General features: G+C 43.0%; 3 protein-coding genes across 3 annotated transcripts; 1 reads left to right on the forward strand and 2 right to left on the reverse strand.

Moving 5' to 3' along the window:
* Positions 1-61: 61 nt before the first annotated feature.
* Positions 62-1,890, reverse strand: LOC125771476 (fumarylacetoacetase). Its single transcript, XM_049442141.1, has 4 exons — positions 1,636-1,890; positions 1,487-1,570; positions 670-1,405; positions 62-481 (listed from the first exon to the last, which is right to left on the reverse strand). Exons 1-4 carry the CDS (start codon positions 1,714-1,716, stop codon positions 135-137), a joined length of 1,248 nt encoding a protein of 415 aa, XP_049298098.1. The 5' UTR covers positions 1,717-1,890; the 3' UTR covers positions 62-134.
* A 121-nt stretch (positions 1,891-2,011) lies between these two features.
* LOC125771428 (uncharacterized) lies at positions 2,012-6,917 on the reverse strand. Its single transcript, XM_049442037.1, has 6 exons — positions 4,144-6,917; positions 4,038-4,079; positions 2,977-3,976; positions 2,765-2,916; positions 2,534-2,704; positions 2,012-2,457 (listed from the first exon to the last, which is right to left on the reverse strand). Exons 1-6 carry the CDS (start codon positions 6,810-6,812, stop codon positions 2,298-2,300), a joined length of 4,194 nt encoding a protein of 1,397 aa, XP_049297994.1. The 5' UTR covers positions 6,813-6,917; the 3' UTR covers positions 2,012-2,297.
* A 242-nt stretch (positions 6,918-7,159) lies between these two features.
* Positions 7,160-10,307, forward strand: LOC125771442 (N-alpha-acetyltransferase 35, NatC auxiliary subunit). Its single transcript, XM_049442086.1, has 11 exons — positions 7,160-7,317; positions 7,386-7,510; positions 7,577-7,722; positions 7,790-8,013; positions 8,080-8,314; positions 8,381-8,419; positions 8,492-8,612; positions 8,689-8,870; positions 8,950-9,144; positions 9,205-9,984; positions 10,053-10,307. The coding sequence occupies exons 1-11, from the start codon at positions 7,280-7,282 to the stop codon at positions 10,194-10,196; spliced, it is 2,229 nt and encodes a 742-aa protein (XP_049298043.1). The 5' UTR covers positions 7,160-7,279; the 3' UTR covers positions 10,197-10,307.
* The last annotated feature ends 9,893 nt before the right edge of the window (positions 10,308-20,200 follow it).

Below are 20,200 nucleotides of genomic sequence, written 5' to 3' on the forward strand. Positions count from 1 at the left end.
ACGGCATGCAATGGCTTTCGATCTATTTCCCAACACTTTCGCACAGTAAAGCAATCCGAACTGATCAACGGAAACTGGATGTATATTCAACCATTAAACACGCATTTCACTCGCGCTCGCGATCACACGTGATCTCACTCGAATGGTGTTGCCGGAAGCACCACACCGTCACAGGATCCGAATCCAATCCTCAGCCCGTCCGCACTGCAGAAGCCGCGAATGACCACCTCGTCGTTGTCCTGTAGAAATTTGCGCGATTCTCCACCACTCAGCGGAACCGATTTTGTGCCCTTCCAGCTAAGTTCCAGCATTGAACCGAACGAATCGGACGCATCGCCACTGATCGTACCGGATGCCATCAGATCACCGGGCTTCAGATTACACCCGGTGACAGTGTGATGTGCGATCTGCTGCAGCGCCGTCCAGTACAGGTTTCGATAGTTCGAACGACAAACCGTCGTTGCTACGCCGGTTGCTTTCGCTGCGCGTACATCGCATGATGGCAGCACGGCGTAAAACAACGCCAAAGAGAACGAAAGAAAACGGAATGTTAGATACATATATTAAAATGGTACGGCCGACGGCTGTTGACGACGGTAGAACGAAAAACAGGTTTCACTTTCGATTCTTACGATCGCATCAGAACCGGATCGTGCTGGAATGACTTACGCTTAATGTCGACTTCCAGTTTGATGTCGAAGTTAAACTTCTGCTCGTGCTGTAGATAAGGGAAGGGGGTTGGATCCTGCGGGAAGTTATCTACCAGGAATGGTTCCAGTGCAGCAACCGGGACAATCCACGGAGAGATACTGGTGCCAAGGTTCTTTGCCGTGAACGGTCCCAATGGTACATACTCCCATTTCTGAATGTCCCGGGCACTCCAGTCGTTCATCAGCACGAATCCAAACACACGTTTAGCTGCGTCACGTACCGAAACCCGTTCTCCCAGCCCGGTTGGTGGTCCTCCAACGAAAAACGCCATTTCCAGCTCGAAGTCAAACAAACGGCACGGACCAAATGCTGGATCCGCACCATCAACGGGAAGTGTTTGACCGTACGGGCGTCGTATCGGTGTACCGGACACAACCACCGAACTGGCCCGCCCATGATATCCCACCGGCAGGTGCTTCCAGTTGGGCATGAGAGCGTTCTCCTTTCCGCGGAACATAACACCAACGTTCGTTGCATGATGGATCGACGAGTAAAAGTCCGTATAGTCTCCAATGTTTGCCGGCAGGTGCATTTTTGCATCGGACTGTGCCACCAGCGCACGTGCCTGGAGTTCCACGTCTTTGTGCAGCGGAGAACCTTCGAGCAGTAACTCCTTAGTAATGCGTCTTACTTCTGCCCACGCATCACAGCCCAAAGACATTAAATCATTCAGCACGGTCGCTTGCAATGCGTTCTAGAGACATTGAAAGGACAGGGAAATTAATTTGATTTACATTTTTGTTTTAACTTTTACTTATGAAAAAAATTTACTTACTCGCACATGTTCCGGATAAAAGTTCACAATCGACGAAAGATCGAGGATCTTCTCACCGATCGCTACACCAACACGCGCGTTAGGCTACGGAAGAAGTTCCCGTTTGGTGTTTAATTCATCTTTAAAGGTTTTACTTTGCATTAACTTACATTAGCAGCGGTACTAAACACACCATACGGAAGGTTTTCAATCGGGAAGTCACTTCCCTGTGGCACCGTGACAAACGACATGGTTCCGATCCGGTATGAAGATAACTCTGGTACGGAGAAGTACGGAATGCAGACACAAACCACAGTGACTAGCGTCGGTAACCACGAACGGGCAGCTATGTTTCGTACTTCCTCACGATAGTGGTCACGGTAGATAACTAACCATCTAAATCCGCTGGATTCAACTGTAGACCTAAATGCGCAACAATGACGACTAAGAACGATGATCAAAGCACAACTTGTTTACGCGTCGGATGGGACCGGTTATTGTGGTGTTTGTGAGATCACGGGGGCCATCTATCGTACGCTGGAATGTGTTTTTCTAATGTTGTTTGTCGCATGGGAACAGGGCATAAGGGACGCAACCAAGCGGAGATAAGCTCATTTGCATTCTCGCTTTTGGGAGGCTTGTCTCTATCGTGTCGGCGTTCGATCGATACAAAAGTAACAATGTATACAAAAAATCAAAATGATCATTCGATTAGTAAATTGTATCTTTTCTTTCAATCGAAATCTATCACATTTTAATTTTCGTGTATTTTTATAAAAATAAAATATCATCTCCATCTATCTATAGAAATTTACACGTTTGCCCGTAAATCTTACAGCTCCGTAACAACCTGATGCTGTTTAACATATTCCCACATGAAAATGGCCCCGGTAACATGCACGTTTAGTGAACGAACGACACCGAACTGAGGTATTTCTCCGATTAAATCCAAATGTCTAATGATCTCTGCCGGTAGTCCGTTCTTTTCGTGTCTGGAATTAGAACCAAAAAAAAAAACTTCAAATCAAACTACACATCTTCTGCACATCATGCGCCACTAATACGTACCCCAACACGAGAATGCATTTTTTGGGAAACTTAAGCTGCTGAATCGGTTTGCTTCCGGTAGTTTGTTCTGCACCGACAATTGCATACCCTTTGGCCTTCATTTCCTCCAGATACTCGACTATCTTGTGCGCCTTTAGCTCACCCACATTAAGCCACTTTTCAGCGGTCATGCTGTAAGCGAAAGAAGACTTGCTGTTAAAGTGTTGTTGGTTGGAGATGAGTTACACTTACCTTAGTGCTTTAAATTCCTTATTATCGATATCTTGTAGCGAGTTTATAATGAGCTGCTTGACGGCAAATATTTCACTCGTTCTGGCTAAGCCACCGAGGTTTGGTGCGCGATTAACTAAGCTGGCGATCACTATCATCCCTTCGGTGGAATCCTAAGAAAAGGCAAACGATATTAAGTTTATCTTTCACCTTGTGCCACAATGCCAAATTACCATCTTTTTAGCGCATAAATGATGAGGCAACCCCAACAGCAAATCTTGGTTAGGTTCTAAAGTTTTCAGAGGAACTATCTTTCGCTGGACAAACTCTGTCCCTCCGACCGATTGGGCGAGGAAAAGATTTTCATGCTTTTCGTTCTGCAGTTCTTCAAACTCGAGCGCGTGGCCAAGGTTGATGTCACCGAGATCAAGAGTTTGAAAGCATTCCCTTAGGATGGTTGTTCCGACGATATCCTCTACTGGAGCACCCGACACTTTCGGTATGTTGTGAAATATGTTTTCCATCGTAAGAAGATTGCAATAATCGAACACACTATTGAAGCGAAAATCTTTCATACATTTCTCAATGTTACGCTCTACATTGCCTTGCCGTAGATAGCTATTAACGGCAGCGTATAGCTCCTTGTATGGTCCCTCGTCGAGCGGAGTGGGCGAGAACTTTGCGATCAGTTTCTTGATCGTTATTTGTGCGTACAGTCGGGTGGAAAAGTTTTGTGCCATAGTCCACGGGAGCAGCAGGTAGACGTACTGCTCATCAAGCACATTGGTCTGACAGCAGCGCAACCAAAGTATAACGAATACCGACTGTATGCCGGACACTTTAACCTTCTCGTTTCGGAGCGAGTTAGCGATCGTAAGCGTATCGATTCCACTGTCCGCCACGATCAGCTCGATCAGATAGTTAATGTTGGGTTGATTCGTTTCGTACAACATAATCTCCAGCAAGGGGTACGGTTTGGTACCGGTCAGTTTGAGTACCACGCACAAGGCCTGCACGATCCGCAGCTTCTGCCGGTGGGTGATGGAATCGGCATAATAACGTTCCTTCGTTTTTGTGATTTGGGTGAATCGTTCGATTAGCATGCGTTCAAGTTTAAGTAGAAAGAGCACCGCATCCGGATGGTTGGCCTTGACAATTTGGTACAGATATTGGACACACAACACACGAACGCGTGCATCCGCTTGGGCTTGGTAGCGGGAATGTTGTTTGAACCTGTTAATATTTTTAAGAAATTAAATTTCAATATAGGGAACTCAGAAGGATTCATACTCACGGAACGATTATCCCGCATTGATCAACTACATCACATTCCAGTCTGTAAATGGGAAAACATTCAATAATTCTTTTGTATTAAAATATAAAACGGGACTAAAACTTACTTTTGATCACGTTTTGGTACATCCCCGAAAATCATGCCCTGCAGCAGTAGCTTACCAAAACTTCCCCAGTTTAGAATAATTGCAACGGGCACTTGAAATATGGTTTCAAACACAATGTTTGCCAAGCCATAAATTGTGTTGGCCTGTTCAAGAAACATAGTAATGTACTCGGTAACTCGGGGATGAATCTCGACCATATCCTGTTCGGTTAGATCGGTTACACGAATGTAAGGCATCATTAGCATTTCCATAAACTTTTCCATAAGCTTCATGAAATGGTCCGATTTGCGATAATTTAAAATTTCCTTGTAGCAACGATCCACTACAGCTAATCGACCAGTATCGTAAGCATCTTCTCCCGATCCCGTCTCGGTGTAAAGTATCTCCAACACCAGCGTCAATACGTGTATATTTCCTACGTCGAGTAAACCGATCAGTTTGGACCAATCTTCTTCGGATGCAAACGCTCCCTCGGATTGTTTCTTGGATTGGCAGTGACTGAGGTAAATTTCGGTTATCATTCCATACACTTCATCAATCGATGGAGGTTCCGTTGTTTGATGGCGTCGAAAGCTGTCCTTCAGGGCTTTTAGTGATACCGAATGAGAAAACTTCTCCGCTAGCGTGCTATCCTTCATACGTACTACAAAAAGCCACGTTAATTGAATCGTCTCTATGGCAACAGATTGCGTATAATCAAACGATGCTAACCGCATGCTCACTAAACTACGCATATACACTAGTAGGGCTTGCCAATCGTTTAAACATTTTCCTTCTACGGACGATCGCATTAGACTGATCATTTGCGCGAGTATGCTGAATGTGCTGGAAGCAATCTTTTGGTTCGTTTCTTCTGCTTTCATGATGGTACTCATCGTAGATTGTATGACTTCATTAATGCTTTTCATGCGAGTTATTTGTAATTCTGGGAGTTTTTCCAACACATTCAAATAAACGGGTTGATTTGTGTGAAACAATTTGTCGAGCAGTTGGTCCTGTTCCAGGGTGGGAATTTTTGAAATACGCTTCACTAACAGTTCTTCGATGAGGAAGGCATCCTTAACGGTAACTTTTTCCAAATACTGCATTAGAGCATCCGTTGTAATCCAATCGCAAAGCGTGGAACCTGTTGCGTTTTGGAATTGTTCCAGCGACATTTTAAAAACTGACGAAAGCTTCTCAATTTCTTTTACTACAGTGAGCAAGATTAAGGAACTGTCGCCCGTTCTCATTTGTACCAAAAACTGGGGTATGCTTTTAAGTAGCAGTGCGAATGTAATGTACCGCAACGACACGTTTTTAATGTCGTGACATATTTTAACACAACCCGTTATTGATTGAACCGATAAATGGTTCTCTATCGTGGCAGTGTCTATTTCGTTTATTACATTGTATATTACGCTTGAGATGCAGTAATAAGGTATCGAGTTCCATCCGATGTCGGGAATTGATTGCAACAAAAAGGCAAAAGATTCCCGTGCGTTGTAGTAAGCAGTAAGGTGGGCAATCATTTCCGGCACATTTTCAAAAACAGCCATTCGATTGAAAGTTTCCAAAAACTGTTTCTCCAGTTCCGTTTCAATTGGATCGAATAATCTGTTCTTTAAGAAGTAGTACAATCCATGGTTCACTACGCGTACATTTTCGTGTAGCAGTATCAATCGAAGTAGAACGTTTTTCCATACGGTATGCAAAGTGTCCACTTTTACAATCAGTTCCAGTGCTGGCAGAATAAGATGCGTCTGGGATTCATTCAGCGCTTCCACGATAGTCACGAACGATAGCCATGCGAGTTGTGCCGATTCTGCTGTCTCAGGCGACCAATGGAAATACTGTCCATCTAGTTTCTGGTCGCACTGTTTCGCGTAACGGATGGCGTACTGTACAAAGGCTAAAGTTTCCTTCCGGCATACGGGATCCTTGGTAGCGAAACCTTCGATACATATTAACCAAACGTAATCGGTCTGCAGGGTTTGCAATATGTCATTATTCCTATCGCCTAAACGTAGTAAAGTTTCCATCAGCTGGTACAGTATGAAAACTTTGCTCTCGATCATAAGCTTTGAATCTTGAAGTAGATGCAGCCACTGATTGTACAGGGCAGTGTTGAATTCCATCATCGTTTGTAAGCAGGCCAATGCTTTAATTCTTATTACGCTCGATTCCGATGCCAATCTTCGAACCATTCGCTCACCGTCCAATCCACCGCATACGGGAGCTAGCTCTGGATTTTCTTTGCCTAAAATGAGTAACGTTCGCAGTACATCATAGTATATTGGTAGTTCGTGAAAATCACGATCAAATACATTCACGATTGCTTCCAACTGTAAGCGAACGGATTGATCATCCTTCTCGATCAAAACGATCAGCGTCAGCGCACTTAAGACCCAGCGGAAGGTTTCACTGTCCTGTTGTAGCCGCAAATGGTTTAGATCGATGAGCGTTACAATGCTCTGCAGATTAAATTTGTCACTACCCAGCATCGTGTTCGGCAGTTTTCCACGCTGTTTTACAAGCAGCATGTACACCAATGCTTCGAGCGATGATTTCCGCAAGTTTTGTACATTGTTAAAAAATCTATTCTCGTTCAAAACGAACTGGAGCACTTCCTCGTAAATTTCCGTGTTGGTTGTGCATAAATCTTGCACGAATTTCGTTTTATAGCCCATTTTCGTGGCCAGAAGTTGGGTTTGGATATTTGTTTGTTTACTGTACGGTGACTGACAGCGTGCGGCATTTGATAGAGTAGTGTGTGTGAGACACGGATAGTATGAAACGGCGTGGTAGTGTGAGTGAAACCATTTGACAGCAAAAAGGTAAACATCTCCCCAGTATGCAATTGCACAGTGGGCGATGCAAAACTATAATCACTATTTTAAAAACGTTTCTACTAAAATCCGACGTATTTGGTGCATTTTATATATAATACAAACAATCACGGAGTAAATTACAAATTTTATTTCTTTCTATGAATTCCATATTTCAATGAAAACCAGTTCCTTTGGTTCCATGATGCAGTGTGCAATGGATTGTTTTGAAGCACACAACTAATTTGACAGTCAATCCGTACCGAGCTTGTTTATTTATTTTGCTATTCGTAAATTTTACAACCAAATAATTGTAGTTTTCTGGCAAAATGTACGAGAATCCTGTGCAAGAACTACAGTCGGAAGGGTGAATACAATTTGGTGTTATAAATCATACAGAAATAAATGTCAATGGGCTCTTAAACCTGTTCCTAGGCTCCCGAACGAAGAACGAGAAAACTCCCTACCACCAAGTACCGTAGATGGAAATTCCTCAAAACAATTTGAAGCGAACGATGATTGGAATGATATTACTAAGGAATTCTTCAACTGTGTTAAACGTGAGAAAGCGCCCATAGAGCACAAGCGGTCTGTATCAATTTTAATGCTGTTAATTGTGTTTTTAGAGCTTAAAATGGGTGAACTGGTGCATGACTCCACGTTCGGATTGCTGGATGCAATGTCTGCGATCGAAATGATGGACCCAAAAATGGATGCTGGAATGAGCTGCAATAGAGAAGCAACTCCCCTAACTTTCGATACAGCGGTAGAGGTAAGAATGGAGACCATAGGTTAACCTCCAATATAAAGGTAATAAAATACGTATTCTTTCGTTGCAGACCGGGCAAATAAAGCTAAATAATCTTCTACCGAAAGAATCGATCGGCATCATCGATGCAGTATACTCGTGTACGGTATCATGGCTTGAAGGACACTCGATGGCACAAACGGTTCTTACCTGTCTGTACTTACACAAACCGAACAAAATCGAATGCAAAACAATCAGATCGTTCTCGATTGCAATACAGAAAATTATTAATCTGATTCGTAATATTACACTCAGGTAGGTTTACATTTCCACGACGAACTAACGCGTATTTGAATTAATACAATTCCTTTACCTTTGTAGAGCGAATGTGTACGAGGAAGAGGATTTTCAGCACAGCTCGTTCGATTATAATCTGAGTGCGGAAATCACGGAAACGAAAGCGATGAATATGTTGAAGGCAGCAGAAGAAGAACTTATCAAAAAGGCCAAAGATTCCGAAGATGAGCGGGAGAAGGAAGAACTACAAGCGCTACTGGCCCGAGTTCGTTTCACCCGGCTGTTTTTGCTCAGTTTGGTGGGAGTGTATCCGCTGAAGGTAATGAACATAGTTGAAGTATCCGGTGTAGCGACAGTTTAATATTTTGTGATTGTATGTTTCCAGCAAGGTACATCCTGGCAGCACGGTCAAGAAGTCGCAGCGGTACGTTTTAATAGCAGCTTTTGAGTGGCAAATGATGACTAATTTCTCTTGATACTTAACTCCCCATTACAGCAATCTACCGTTTCACTGAAGACAGAAATGATTGACATCGTGAAATCACTAAATGGAGCCTTGGAACTAGCCCAGGTGATAGAGAAAACGATCGAATTAGGAACACAGCCAGAGGAAGGATGTAAGCATCGGCGGTGTTTCAGTTTTTAAGGTTTAAAGTTAAAAAAAGAAGCTTTAATTTTTGTATTTCTCTTCAGCGGATGCACCTAACCCGATGGGGTTTTCCATGATGGTCAATCAACGTTTGCTTCCACCAACGTTTCCTCGCAGTACGAAAATTAAAGACCGCAATCTAAGCATACAATACCTGACCGAGTTAATTCAGCGCATTAAACATACGTGCAAAATTATCAACTGCACTAGCTACCATGCAGCACTGGTGAGTTTGTAGACGTTTGCCACCGCTTTGGGTGTGAATTTGGGACTTATAAACCTTTTTTTATCTGCCTGAACATTAGAATTTCTTAATGGATTTCAACAAAAAGTTTACACCATGTCTGCTTTCTCGGAGCATACCACAAACCCTGTACTTTCCGACCGCACGAATGGTGTTCGGCGTGAAACCGTTCACGGAGGTTTTGAAGGAATCGGTAAAGGCTTTCATCGCACCACCGGCACTACGCCCGGACAACCCACTATACAACAATCCTTTCGTAAGCAATCTTTTTCTTTAGTCTTGTACAAAATTGTTCACTTCCTGTTCACCTTTACAGGCAATTAGCTGCATCAACTCTTTCTTCGAGTACAACGAACCACCGTTCCATTCGTTGTTCGCTATCTGTGGCTACAATCGAGCCAGACAGCGTGATCATCTCGGGTTCTTACTGCTAAACTATCCACACGTACAGGATGGTGCGGAAAGGGTTGACGTGTACTTACACTCGCTCACGCCAAGAAGCGAAAATTCACGCCATTTAGCGTGCTTTGGCACCTGGGCGTTCTATCACTGTCTGCGAGCAATGTCCTTCTATCTGCTGGCCGGGTTGGAGCTTGAGCTGTACAGCGTTCACGAGTATCTGTACATTTTCTGGTATCTGTATCAGTATCTGTTCAGCTGGATCGTATCCGCTCTGACGCGCGCGGAAACGTTTCTAGCCGAGCAGGAATATGCGGCCGATCCGAAAGCGGTTAAATCGAACCAGAAGAAACCGAAGTCGAAAAAACGTAAAGCAAAAACGGACGTAAAGGAAATACTCTTTAACGAAGCGATGGAAACACTGTGCGGTGGGTACTACAAAGCTTTGGCCGGATTTATAAAAGAAGATCGCATCCCGGAACCGCTGCCCATGTTTGATAACGAGCAGGTACGCTTCGAGCATCGTTTTGCACCGTTTGCGAATCTCACCACACCGCCACCGATGCCGTACAGTGAGTTTAAGCAGATGAAAATGATAATGCTACAATCGTCCGCAACGGAGCTGTATGCGGCGGCAGCGAAACACTTCCACGAGGCACGCACACTACTCGAAACGTTTCCAAACCCGGACGAGGAGGTATGGTTTAGACGAGACACGAACTGTAACAAATATTTTGATCTTTTAATGATTTTTTCTTTGTTTAGTGGAACGACATAGTGAAGGTGGCGAAGATGAACTTTGTCATGATGAATCTGCTGGCCAGTGGACACAGCCGACAGTCGAAGCTGCCACCAGAATTTGACTTTTCCTGCCACCGATACTTCCCCATCATTAAACAAAGAAAGTGAACGATGGACTGGAGGAATATATACTCTAAATTCTCTAGTGGTGAACACATGCTATAATTTATTTCAATAGAAAGCTTTACCCGAACGTGTTTAACGTGGTAGTGGACCAAAGGTTTTTATTTGCAAAAGTAACGGAAATCCCGGACTGAGAAAACTTTGAACCGTAGCGTGGTTAAACGGTAAGTACAAATTATAATTTTTAAATTGCATGTATATGTATTGACCCAGGTCAGGGATGTGTTAAAATGTGCTTAACATGAAATAAGATTAATTTATTTCAAAGATAAAACACAGATCACAAAATATGGTACTTATAAAAACGAAACAAATATTTATTGAGCCAATCTTTTTATACCTACAAGATTAGTTCAGTTTAATTAAAGGATATAATTATAGAACTAGCGGTTGATTGTATACGAGCTCATTTTCCTTCGTTGCTTTTAGCCTCCATATCGTGATCTATTCAGATCGACTCACCAAAGAATAATAAGTAATTTCGGGAAAATTATTGGGGCATCCAGATTAGAAATAGGTCAACTTTACCCGGCTCAAACATTTTAATGGCTGAACAGAACAGAGTAAAGCCACATAATTCAATCACCGAGATGATCCTTGTATCGCGTTTATGGGAGAAAGTTTTCATCCCATCGAAGCACTTTCAACACTCTCGCTTCCAATCCAATGTATCATTTTATTAGTCTCCAGATGAGCTGCTGCAATGTCCAGAGCACGGGTAACGCTGATGGACATGGGAATATTTCGTATCGTGTCGTAAAGTTTGCCTGTGACCCTACACTGTACACCAGCCGGTCGTTATGGGGCACTCACTTCGTCTTGAGATGAGTAATCGGGCTATTCCAGTGTATCCTAGAATTCCACCCGGATCGACTCGATACACGCCAGACATGGTCGGGTGTACGACCCCGACCACACATGGTAATCGGTTCCGTTTTATGGCCATTAGCGCTTGTCGGAAACCGAATGTCTAGTTGAACGGGGTGGTTTACTTTTGCCTTGCATGTTAATGAACGCCGTAGCTCAGTGCCGCGGGGTTTGTATTGGCTAATGGATATGAGCATGCATGTCGAACTATTTAATACCAATAAGTGTCTTGTTGGTGAGTTTGAAATGTTGTTAAACAATTTCAACTTTAACCAGTACAACATTACCATTCAATTGAGCGTAATTGGATCTAAACGGAGGAAACACATCCCTCCGTTCGTGCGTATGTGTTTGTGGATCGTTTCTAAACTCGTCCTTTATATCTGTCATCTCAGTCTTATCTTCGTAGGTCGACAGAAAATGGTCCTTCGGCCCCCAACCGCCCACTCCACCGAAGGACATCTAAAGTGCACACCCCTATATGCCATATGGTTCCCGATGCTTTGCAGCCTACCGATTCGGGTGGTGTGTAATGTTGCACGATAGCACACAGCCTAATATCACTTTACTGTTTTGCTAACGGTCCAAAAGTTGTTCGCCCTTCGATGGGAGCGACCAACAAAAAAAAATGTTGCACTTTGCGAATAAACGATAATTGCCTTACGAGTGGTGGAGTTTTGTGAAACTTTCATCCCATCGTATTTGTGCGAACGAAAACGGAAGATGCGTTATCGTGTGGGGTAACGCACTTATGCGTGCGTGAATGGAAATTATTTTTCATACCACACCACAAACATACAGACGCACACCGGTGGAAAATGGTTTTGCGTGCACTTTCGTTAATACACGATTGTTGGGAGGGGGGAGAGAGAACTTTCGTACGATGATCGGGGGGTTTTCCAAAGAAATCGTTCCGCTGAATAGCGATGGATTAATATTTTATGCAAAAATGGGTCATTTTCATTTGCAAAAGCACTTGAGCGGGCATTAAAAAGCGTGTTTGAAGCAGCATAATAATTTAAATTAAATTTTGTTTTAGTTAAAATATGATTTTAAATTCCCTGAAAAAGTATTCCACTTACAGTGGAACGCCGATTATCCGGGTACCTTTTATCCGGCTGTCCCATTATCCGTGCAACTCGGAAATGACAGTTCCAAAGGCGAATTGACATACTTAATTGCAAACCAGTGTTGGCAAGAAATAAAAGCCTCAATAGAAAATGATACAATTGGCCCAAGCTCGACCAAAAAGAACAGATTTATTTAGCAAAGTGTAAATAACAAAATTACCATTTTGCTTTAGAAGAAAAAAAGTCCAGCCATTACATACTAAACACTAATATTTATCAATAAAAAGAGTTGTGCCTATTATCCGTGATATTCGCTTATCCGGCAGAGACTGAGTCCCGATGAGCACGGATAATCGGCGTTCCACTGTATTTGAAAGTTTCTGTTTGCTAGAAAAAAATTATCTTGAACGTAATTTAAGTTACAAAAATTACATTCTTTAAAGATAAAAATAAACATTTTAAAAAACCTTTTGTTAATCTTCAGCACATCATCGTTTCGTTCCACAGGAGATTGCAAACGATCGGATCAATCGATCCGGTTGATATGCAACGGACCGATAAAGCATGTAACGAAACTCATTAAATCTGATTAGTAGCAGAATAAAGGGGGAAATTTACAAAGCGGTCGGTATCGGTAACGTGTGGGAAGTAAATTAGATTTCAATATCCTTCCCAATATTCTTTCCCCTGTTTCGAAGCGGATGAAATGTGTACATTAGCAGGTGAGGCAGCATTCAGTGTGCGTTTGCGTTGGTACACTCAAATCTGCATAACAGCCGTCGAGTGACGGTGCAAAGGTGCTTGTTGCAGAAATACAAAGAGTGACCTGTACGGCAATAAAAGCCACACCTCGGTTCTAAGGGAGCGAATCCGTTTTATGACCGGTTCCGCAGCGTCACCGAGACCGTCACCCGACGGTGGGAGAATGGATTTATGATGATAAATTAATTAGACCTGTTCCGGGACACCGGGAATGTGGTGTATGCCAATGCCACTATGGTGTGGTTTGCCGTCGATTTAATGATACGAACTCTAAGGCTTTGTGCAGCGAATTGGTAAACCGAACCAAACAAAACAATCGCTATAGAACCATTATCCGGTGGACTTACCTTTTTTTGGAAGATATTTTGGGGCAAAATTCACAATAAGTAAGGATGTGAGTTGATCGCGAAATTTGAATGTGTAATCGATTCCGGGGACACTTCCGGGCCATTTCGATAAATCGATAAATCTTACCCCCGGTTTTAAACTTGGTAACGCACCATAACGCCCGGGGAAACAAATCGGAGCGCCGTGTGATCTGTGTACGTTCCATTTTCCTGCTCGGGGCAATTAATTTCGCGTACCCGCGTGCGCTGGTTTTGTAATTACGGCTAAACGGGATATCCTATGGCTCATTAACGAGGTCGCCAAATTGTTCCGGTCGTCCGGGATATTGGGACAGGTGGATAGGTTTTCTTGCGAATGCTACATGCCCCAGAAAACCAACAACCGATTACCGAACGTTAGGACGTATACAGCAGCACAAGAATCCCTGGTTCGTGGTCAGGATTTTATCATTTTACGATTTCAATTTACGACCTATCAAACCGTCTCTAGCCGGATGAAGCGTTTCGTTTCGCACCACTGTAATGGGTTACGCATTCCATTTCGTATCCAATTGGATAATTTTGGATTTGACCATTGCAATTGCTCTCAAATGTTGTTGCATCGTAAAAGTGTTAGCACAGAAGATTCGAATTTGCATTGAAATTGACAGTTTGTACTAGTGTTTATCAGGAGTTGCTGCTCGTTGATAGTAATTTTGTAGTTTGTGAGTACGCTTTCCTGAAGAGTACGTTCAGAAGATACAATTCCAATCATAATTAGACTGACAATCGAACATCCATTACGTACGAGGTGAATGAGCTGAAGAACATCGTCATAATATTGTTCCATCGAAGATACAAACCGTGTGGGCGATGAATGTGGGCAAAATACAAAGTTAAAACATTTCACAGGCAAAGCTTTTCCCCTTCTCTTGGCCATGCAACAATTCGAAAGTCCTCCACATGAATTCTCACCGCGAGACGTCAACCACAGCGCGGTGGCCTCGAGCATCGGGCAAGCTTCCACACACTTAAACCGGTATAAGGCCACTATGGGCCGCCACCAGTATGGGTGCCCTTTCGTGTGTGTGTTCTTGGGGTTTTTGGGGAGAGGAAAATGAAAGTGTAAGGCAAAATGGCAAATGTCATTTTCCATATGCCATTCCGTTGCCGGCACACGACGGTATACAGCCGGAGGGGCGAGAGGCAGCACACTGAATTAGTTTATATCTAATTGTGATGCAAATGATGCCGAATGTCCTGAGGGTTTCGCGACGAAGAAGCCACGAACTCCGTTTCACGGCCGACCAGTACTTCCGGACCGTCGCGACCGGGTGACTGTCGTGTCCCACCACCACGAACACAACAAAGTGGTCCCAGCGTTCCAAAGCTGAGGAAAACACGGTAAGGAAAATTGGCGAAATCGTTGTGCAAACACTCACTTCAGCATTTACTGGCACTGGACCAGTGTTGCTTCTCAGATCGTGCTAAACCAACGAGCTTGGCCAACGGTTCACGAAACCAACATGTGTGATTTGCCTTTGCCGGCCAGCTATTTTATGCAAATATTTGTTCGCTTCCGGTCGCATTGAGAGGAGCATCAGACTGGTCAGACTTCACCAACAAGAACAGCTTTCAATTGCTGTTATTACGCATAACTGTGGACTGGTTTTCAGTGGTTTGATCTTCCCAGTTGCGAAAACGGGTTTCTGTCCTGCGTGCGCAATGGGAATGGCCCACACGAAGAGAAAGGGTTTTGTGCAGCAACAGCGGCAACCCGAAAACGTTACGTAAATCGAATTATTATCATTATCTGATAAAGCGTTTAGCTATTGACACATACCGTTTTGCGGACCAGCGCCACGGACACAATGCAAACATTGACAGCGGATAGCGTTTTGTTGCAGGCGAAGGTGCAATGGGAAGGGAAACAAAGGTTGAAGAAGGATAAATGCATAATTTGAAGCAGTAGTGTGTGTGTGTGGAACCTGGCACCATTACGATCGTTGGCGGTGGATAATTCACTGCGTTAGTGCGGATAACTACATTTTCCGACAATTGATGGACACAATCGAAAAACCGCAACTTTGTTACCGTGTTGTTGGGGGTATTCTTTTGTCACTTTTTGGGACAGGAATGTGCATCTGTAAGAGGTTTTGTGCGGTAAAGGTTGTTTGGTCATAATGGACATCGCTAACAGTTCGTTCGTTGGGTTTAAATGGCGATCGAAACATTTGTAATGGTTGCGAACTGTGATGAAATTCGAATCTTCAACTTCAGCTTTGTAGTATTTTTTTATTTTTTGGAAAGCTACGATAAGTTTAACTTCCACATCAAGAACTCCTCTATTTTGGTGAGAGCTAAGTGATTTAAATTATATTCTTTTTATATAAAATTCCAATTCTTCCAATTCCAATACCTCATATGAAGAACTCATTATCCAGGTATGCGCACACTAAGTGAAAGATAGACAGAAATTGAAGACTTTGATCTATTGAGATTTAAAGTCCTAAAAAGCAGAAGATCTCGTTCAAAAGTTCTTTAAAAAAATTAAAAAATAAAGGCAATAAAGTTATAAAACCTTAAGGGATGTAGATCTCAATCTATGTTTAGGCTGAGGATTTAAAGAATTTTTGTAGAAAGAATAGACGAGACTGAGAAGAGATGAGATCAAAGAATCACTGTATATGTCAAACAATGCGATCATTAAAGGCATTTTAAGGGTTTATTAGACCCGGTGGTGTATGTGATAAACAGCGCTGGTCCACATGGCAGGACCGGGGATCAAATCCCATCCGGACCGTTCCCCGGAGCAAGGGTTGACTATCCGACTACGTGGTAACAATAAGTCTAGTTAGCCAGAAATGGCCGGCGTGAGGTCGTTGAAGCCAACAATAGAGAGAGAGAGAGAGAGAGAGAGAGAGAAAGAAAGAGAGAGAGAGAGAGAGAGAGAGAGATATTCCACTGAATGGATCCACTATGGATTGCGAAATGTAGGAAAATCCTTAGTATTTTTATTCAAAGGAATTGAAGAACTTTTAACCAGACAATAAAGGACTCCAATGAAATGAGGATGCAAATAGTTAAATAAATTATTAGATAGAAACAAGAGGGATTTTAACCAAGGATTCTCTCGATTCTTTTTATTTGACACTACAGCGACCTCAAGGGAGATCTTGGCCTACCATTTCTGGCTTTCCTGGACTACACCACCGGGCTGGCCCATATTTCCATTCTCATAAATGTCGGGTAGTAAATAGTTAATTAATATTGCAATCTTTAAATCGAAACCTAGCGCCCTATTGATGGCATTTTCGAGAAATTCGGAACAGTTCCTGAACCTAGTAAAGAAATAAAATATTATGAGAAAGAATTAGCAATTGAAGAGCAATTCCATGCATGTATGTTACTTGCTTAATAACGATTTACATCTAACTGAAGGCATACTCATTCTGACATTTAAACACTTGGAGTCTTGAATCGGGACGGGGAGACACCCAACGCCATCGATCAGTTTCCATTGCTCATATTTCATAATTATGAAAAGCACCGTCGCACGTAAGCACCGAAATTGATCAGTGAGCCAAACGTGTGTGGACTTTGCAAGACAAGATGCGCACATAGTAATTAGTACACGTTGTCACTGGTTACCTTTCTTCCACCCGGGTGAACTGCACCAACAGAAGCGGTCAGGCTAGCAGCAGGTTCGTTTGATGCTTTCACTTGCTGATGCTGATACGACCGAACCGAACATGAAACGTCACGCAGCAAACGGTGTAATGCAAGCTCATATAGTGGAAAGAAGGAGAAGAGAGAGAGAGAGAGAGGAAAGAGGGAGGATCCGCCCTTGATATCAAATCATTATCAAGCTACTCCGGGGGCTTTTGGGGTGTATGGGAAACATTCCCGTTTTCTTGAGGTAATACAATAGCTCACCCGTACGGGAACGTATGTGTGGAACGTTAAAAGGGGATACAGAACGGAGTAAAAGGGACATGAAAGTTTGTCCTCCATTTTACATGTGCCTGGGAGAGGGGGATGCCTTAGGAGAGAAAAGGTAGGGATATAAATTGCAATTAGTGTAGATGTCTGATTGCGCGTACCACTAATGCGATTAGGTGCACGACAGTAACGATCGACATGCATATCAGGTATCATCCAGCGAAAACCCGTTTCATCAGACAACTTTCATCCATTTGGAGTATGTTGGATAGGGTGGGATATGGAGGGGAAAGCGGATCGACATTCAGCCGGCATTTTACATACGGAGCGCACCAACTTTAAGACGCTTTCGTACAAGGTGACACTTGAAGCTTTTAAAGCACAACTTAAAGAAAATGGAAACAGTGTTAAAGGTGGGTTAATGTTTCCGATAAAATGGGAATTGGTTTGCAAAGCAAATTATCCCGACCTGACCGAAACGCTAAAGGATGGAGTTTTGCTATGAGCTAGCGAGGGTCTCATACAGCATCAAACTTGCGTAGTGAAAAGGTGAAGAAAATAAACATCGAACGGAACAGGTCACATATGCCGACGACTCGACTGGCCGCTGTTGTAATGGAGGAAAATACACACAAATACATTGCCGGAAAGTCAGCCAGCCAGCCGGCACACATGCACGTAATCTGCGTGTACATGCGAATGTTAAATAAATATTGTACGGAAATAAATTACAAGTACACAAGCGTGTAGCGTAGAATTTTGTGTTGTCCCTGCAGTCACATAAAATAAGCAGCTCCCCGTAGCCGCGGTTCCCCCTCCCCCCTGGTTAAGCTCCTTCCCTGGTTTTTGGATTCGGAAGCGACTGACGCTGGCCGCCTATAATCACTCCGCTCCGCACTTCTTGTCGGTTTGAAGAACGGACGGACAAAAGCCAGCCAGTGTCTTTTTACACACAAACACACAGCACGTGTAGCAAGAAAGTGTCCAGGATCAAGAAAAGCGGCGGATGCGTTACATTGTTACGGTGATAAGGAGGGGGCGAGAAAAGGGTTTTTGGAAGGGCGAAAGTAGATTTCGTTCCGTACAGCTTCCAGCTTGGTTCTCGGTTCCCGGTTCTGTACACTTTCTTCCATTTTTAATGCCAGCATAAGTGTTTGTTGAGTTATTTCTGCTCCAAACATCCCCCTGCCAGCTAGCGGAAAACCTGGATGAAGTACGGGATGCTGCAGGCATCCGGTAGCTTCGATTTTCTTCTGGCATTTCGCTCGGTTGTAGTTGTGATCCTCTGTTTTGTTGCAAATTTTTAAACTGTTTTGTTTTCTATACCCACTGCAGTACGGAAGCAGGAAGCATTTCATGAAGAGGTGTTTGTGTTTGTTGGCCGTATATTAAAACCGGAAAACTTGGTGCTTGGTTTGTAACGCTCCGTTTGAAGAAAGGTGTGTTGTGCATGCAGAAGGGTTGGTTCGTGTGTTTTTATTTTCCAGTTTGGTTTTTTGTTTATTTGAAGGAAAACACCATAAACGCCTATAGTGTGATGTACATGTCCGTTAGTGCTGCATGGTGCGTTTTTATGGGAAGTGCTTACAATCATATTAAATTAAAGCGCGACATAAAGTACGCAAAACAGTGCAAAATTTCATTATTTTTGGTGTGCCTTTTGTGACCGTCCAATGGTGTAGAAGGTAAGAGAGAGAGTTCTGTTTTGTTTTTTTACGAGAACAAGGATTATCTACCTATTGGAAGATTGTTGTGGCAAAAATGTTTATAACACACGCGGAGAAGCCAGTCGAGAAAAAAATAGTTTGAGCTTTTGCTTTGGTCGCAAATATTTTCTTTAGTATAAACCTTTTATTTTCCTGTTAGTAATCTTTATTCAGTATCGTAAATTAAAATGTTTTAAAGTATAAAAAATAATTATTAAAAATTTTTTTTACGGTACAATGATGAGTTATGAAATCAGAATATCATAGAATATCATGAACTGAAAATATTATTTTTGGTGTACATATTAATGCATAACAAAATGAAAATTCACAAAGCAAATTAATTTGTTTTAATATATTAATTGTGCAACAAATGTGTAATAATATTAATCGGAGATTTTGTTCCCTTCCTTAATCGATGGAGACGCCCGGTTGTTTATCGATGGAGACGCCCGGTTGTTCATCGATGGAGGCGCCCGGTTGCACAGTTGCAACCGGATAAACATAAATGGTTTAAAAACAATCACAAAACCATATCCGACAACAAAAAAACGGGAAACAAAGCGCATAAATTATACAGTGAAAGTGTAACGTATTATACTGATTCTTTCTCTAGCACAGGAAGCATCATACAGCTAAAGGCATTGTCCATGATAAGGGATTTATATTTTAAGCTTAGAAGCGACCGATGCGGCTTAAACCAACGTTTGCAAGTTGCATAGCCTTTGGCTTCGTCAATTCTTGGACAGCACCTTTTTTTGTTGTTGCTGTTGTTTCTCGTTTTCTACACTAACCGGTGTTACCGTTTTGTGGTTATTTCAGTTCTCTGCATTTTGCCTTTCATCCGGACCACTGTTCCAGGTATCGTTTCTAAGTATCGTGCCATCTTACATAGTGCTATCATCCTCGCCTGTCGGCTGTTGGTCCATACGTGTTTGATGGTTTCTGTTATCGGACACGGAGGCAAAAGAGGAGAACAAAAAAAAAGCCTGGAATGAGCCTTCGGGCAATCTGTGCACCCGATTCGACGTGCAACAGTACAGACAGATCCTGGAATTACGTCCCATCACCTTCCAGTACCTGGACGTCTGTTTCCTAGCAGGATCTGGACCGTACACCACCGTATGAGCTCGCGGCAGATTGTCATTGCTTATGCTTCCCACCCAACGATATCCCCCCTTCCGCCCCACACACACACAATATGGTGTGTTTCAAAATTTCAAAATCCTGTCTTTCCGGCAGACACATCCGTTTGAATCATTGAACCACGGTGCTTGAGCCACACTCAGGGTATGGTACGGGATACGCGACATCTT

The sequence above is a fragment of the Anopheles funestus genome, chromosome 3RL (assembly GCF_943734845.2).
Source record: "Anopheles funestus chromosome 3RL, idAnoFuneDA-416_04, whole genome shotgun sequence".
Lineage (NCBI taxonomy): Eukaryota > Metazoa > Arthropoda > Insecta > Diptera > Culicidae > Anopheles > Anopheles funestus.

What these genes read in the sequence shown, in the direction of transcription:
- LOC125771476 (XM_049442141.1), bottom strand. Translation starts at nt 1,716, where the DNA reads ATGTCGTTTGTCACGGTGCCACAGGGAAGTGACTTCCCGATTGAAAAC. An exon ending in TGTTTAGTACCGCTGCTAAT is followed by an intron (nt 1,571 to 1,635) that starts GTAAGTTAATGC and finishes CTTCTTCCGTAG; the next exon opens with CCTAACGCGCGTGTTGGTGT. An exon ending in ACTGGAAGTCGACATTAAGC is followed by an intron (nt 482 to 669) that starts GTAAGTCATTCC and finishes ATGTACGCGCAG; the next exon opens with CGAAAGCAACCGGCGTAGCA.
- LOC125771428 (XM_049442037.1), bottom strand. Translation starts at nt 6,812, where the DNA reads ATGGGCTATAAAACGAAATTCGTGCAAGATTTATGCACAACCAACACG. An exon ending in GTACCAAAACGTGATCAAAA is followed by an intron (nt 4,080 to 4,143) that starts GTAAGTTTTAGT and finishes TCCCATTTACAG; the next exon opens with ACTGGAATGTGATGTAGTTG. An exon ending in CAATGCGGGATAATCGTTCC is followed by an intron (nt 3,977 to 4,037) that starts GTGAGTATGAAT and finishes AAATATTAACAG; the next exon opens with GTTCAAACAACATTCCCGCT.
- LOC125771442 (XM_049442086.1), top strand. Translation starts at nt 7,280, where the DNA reads ATGTACGAGAATCCTGTGCAAGAACTACAGTCGGAAGG. An exon ending in CTTTCGATACAGCGGTAGAG is followed by an intron (nt 7,723 to 7,789) that starts GTAAGAATGGAG and finishes CTTTCGTTGCAG; the next exon opens with ACCGGGCAAATAAAGCTAAA. An exon ending in TGGGAGTGTATCCGCTGAAG is followed by an intron (nt 8,315 to 8,380) that starts GTAATGAACATA and finishes GTATGTTTCCAG; the next exon opens with CAAGGTACATCCTGGCAGCA.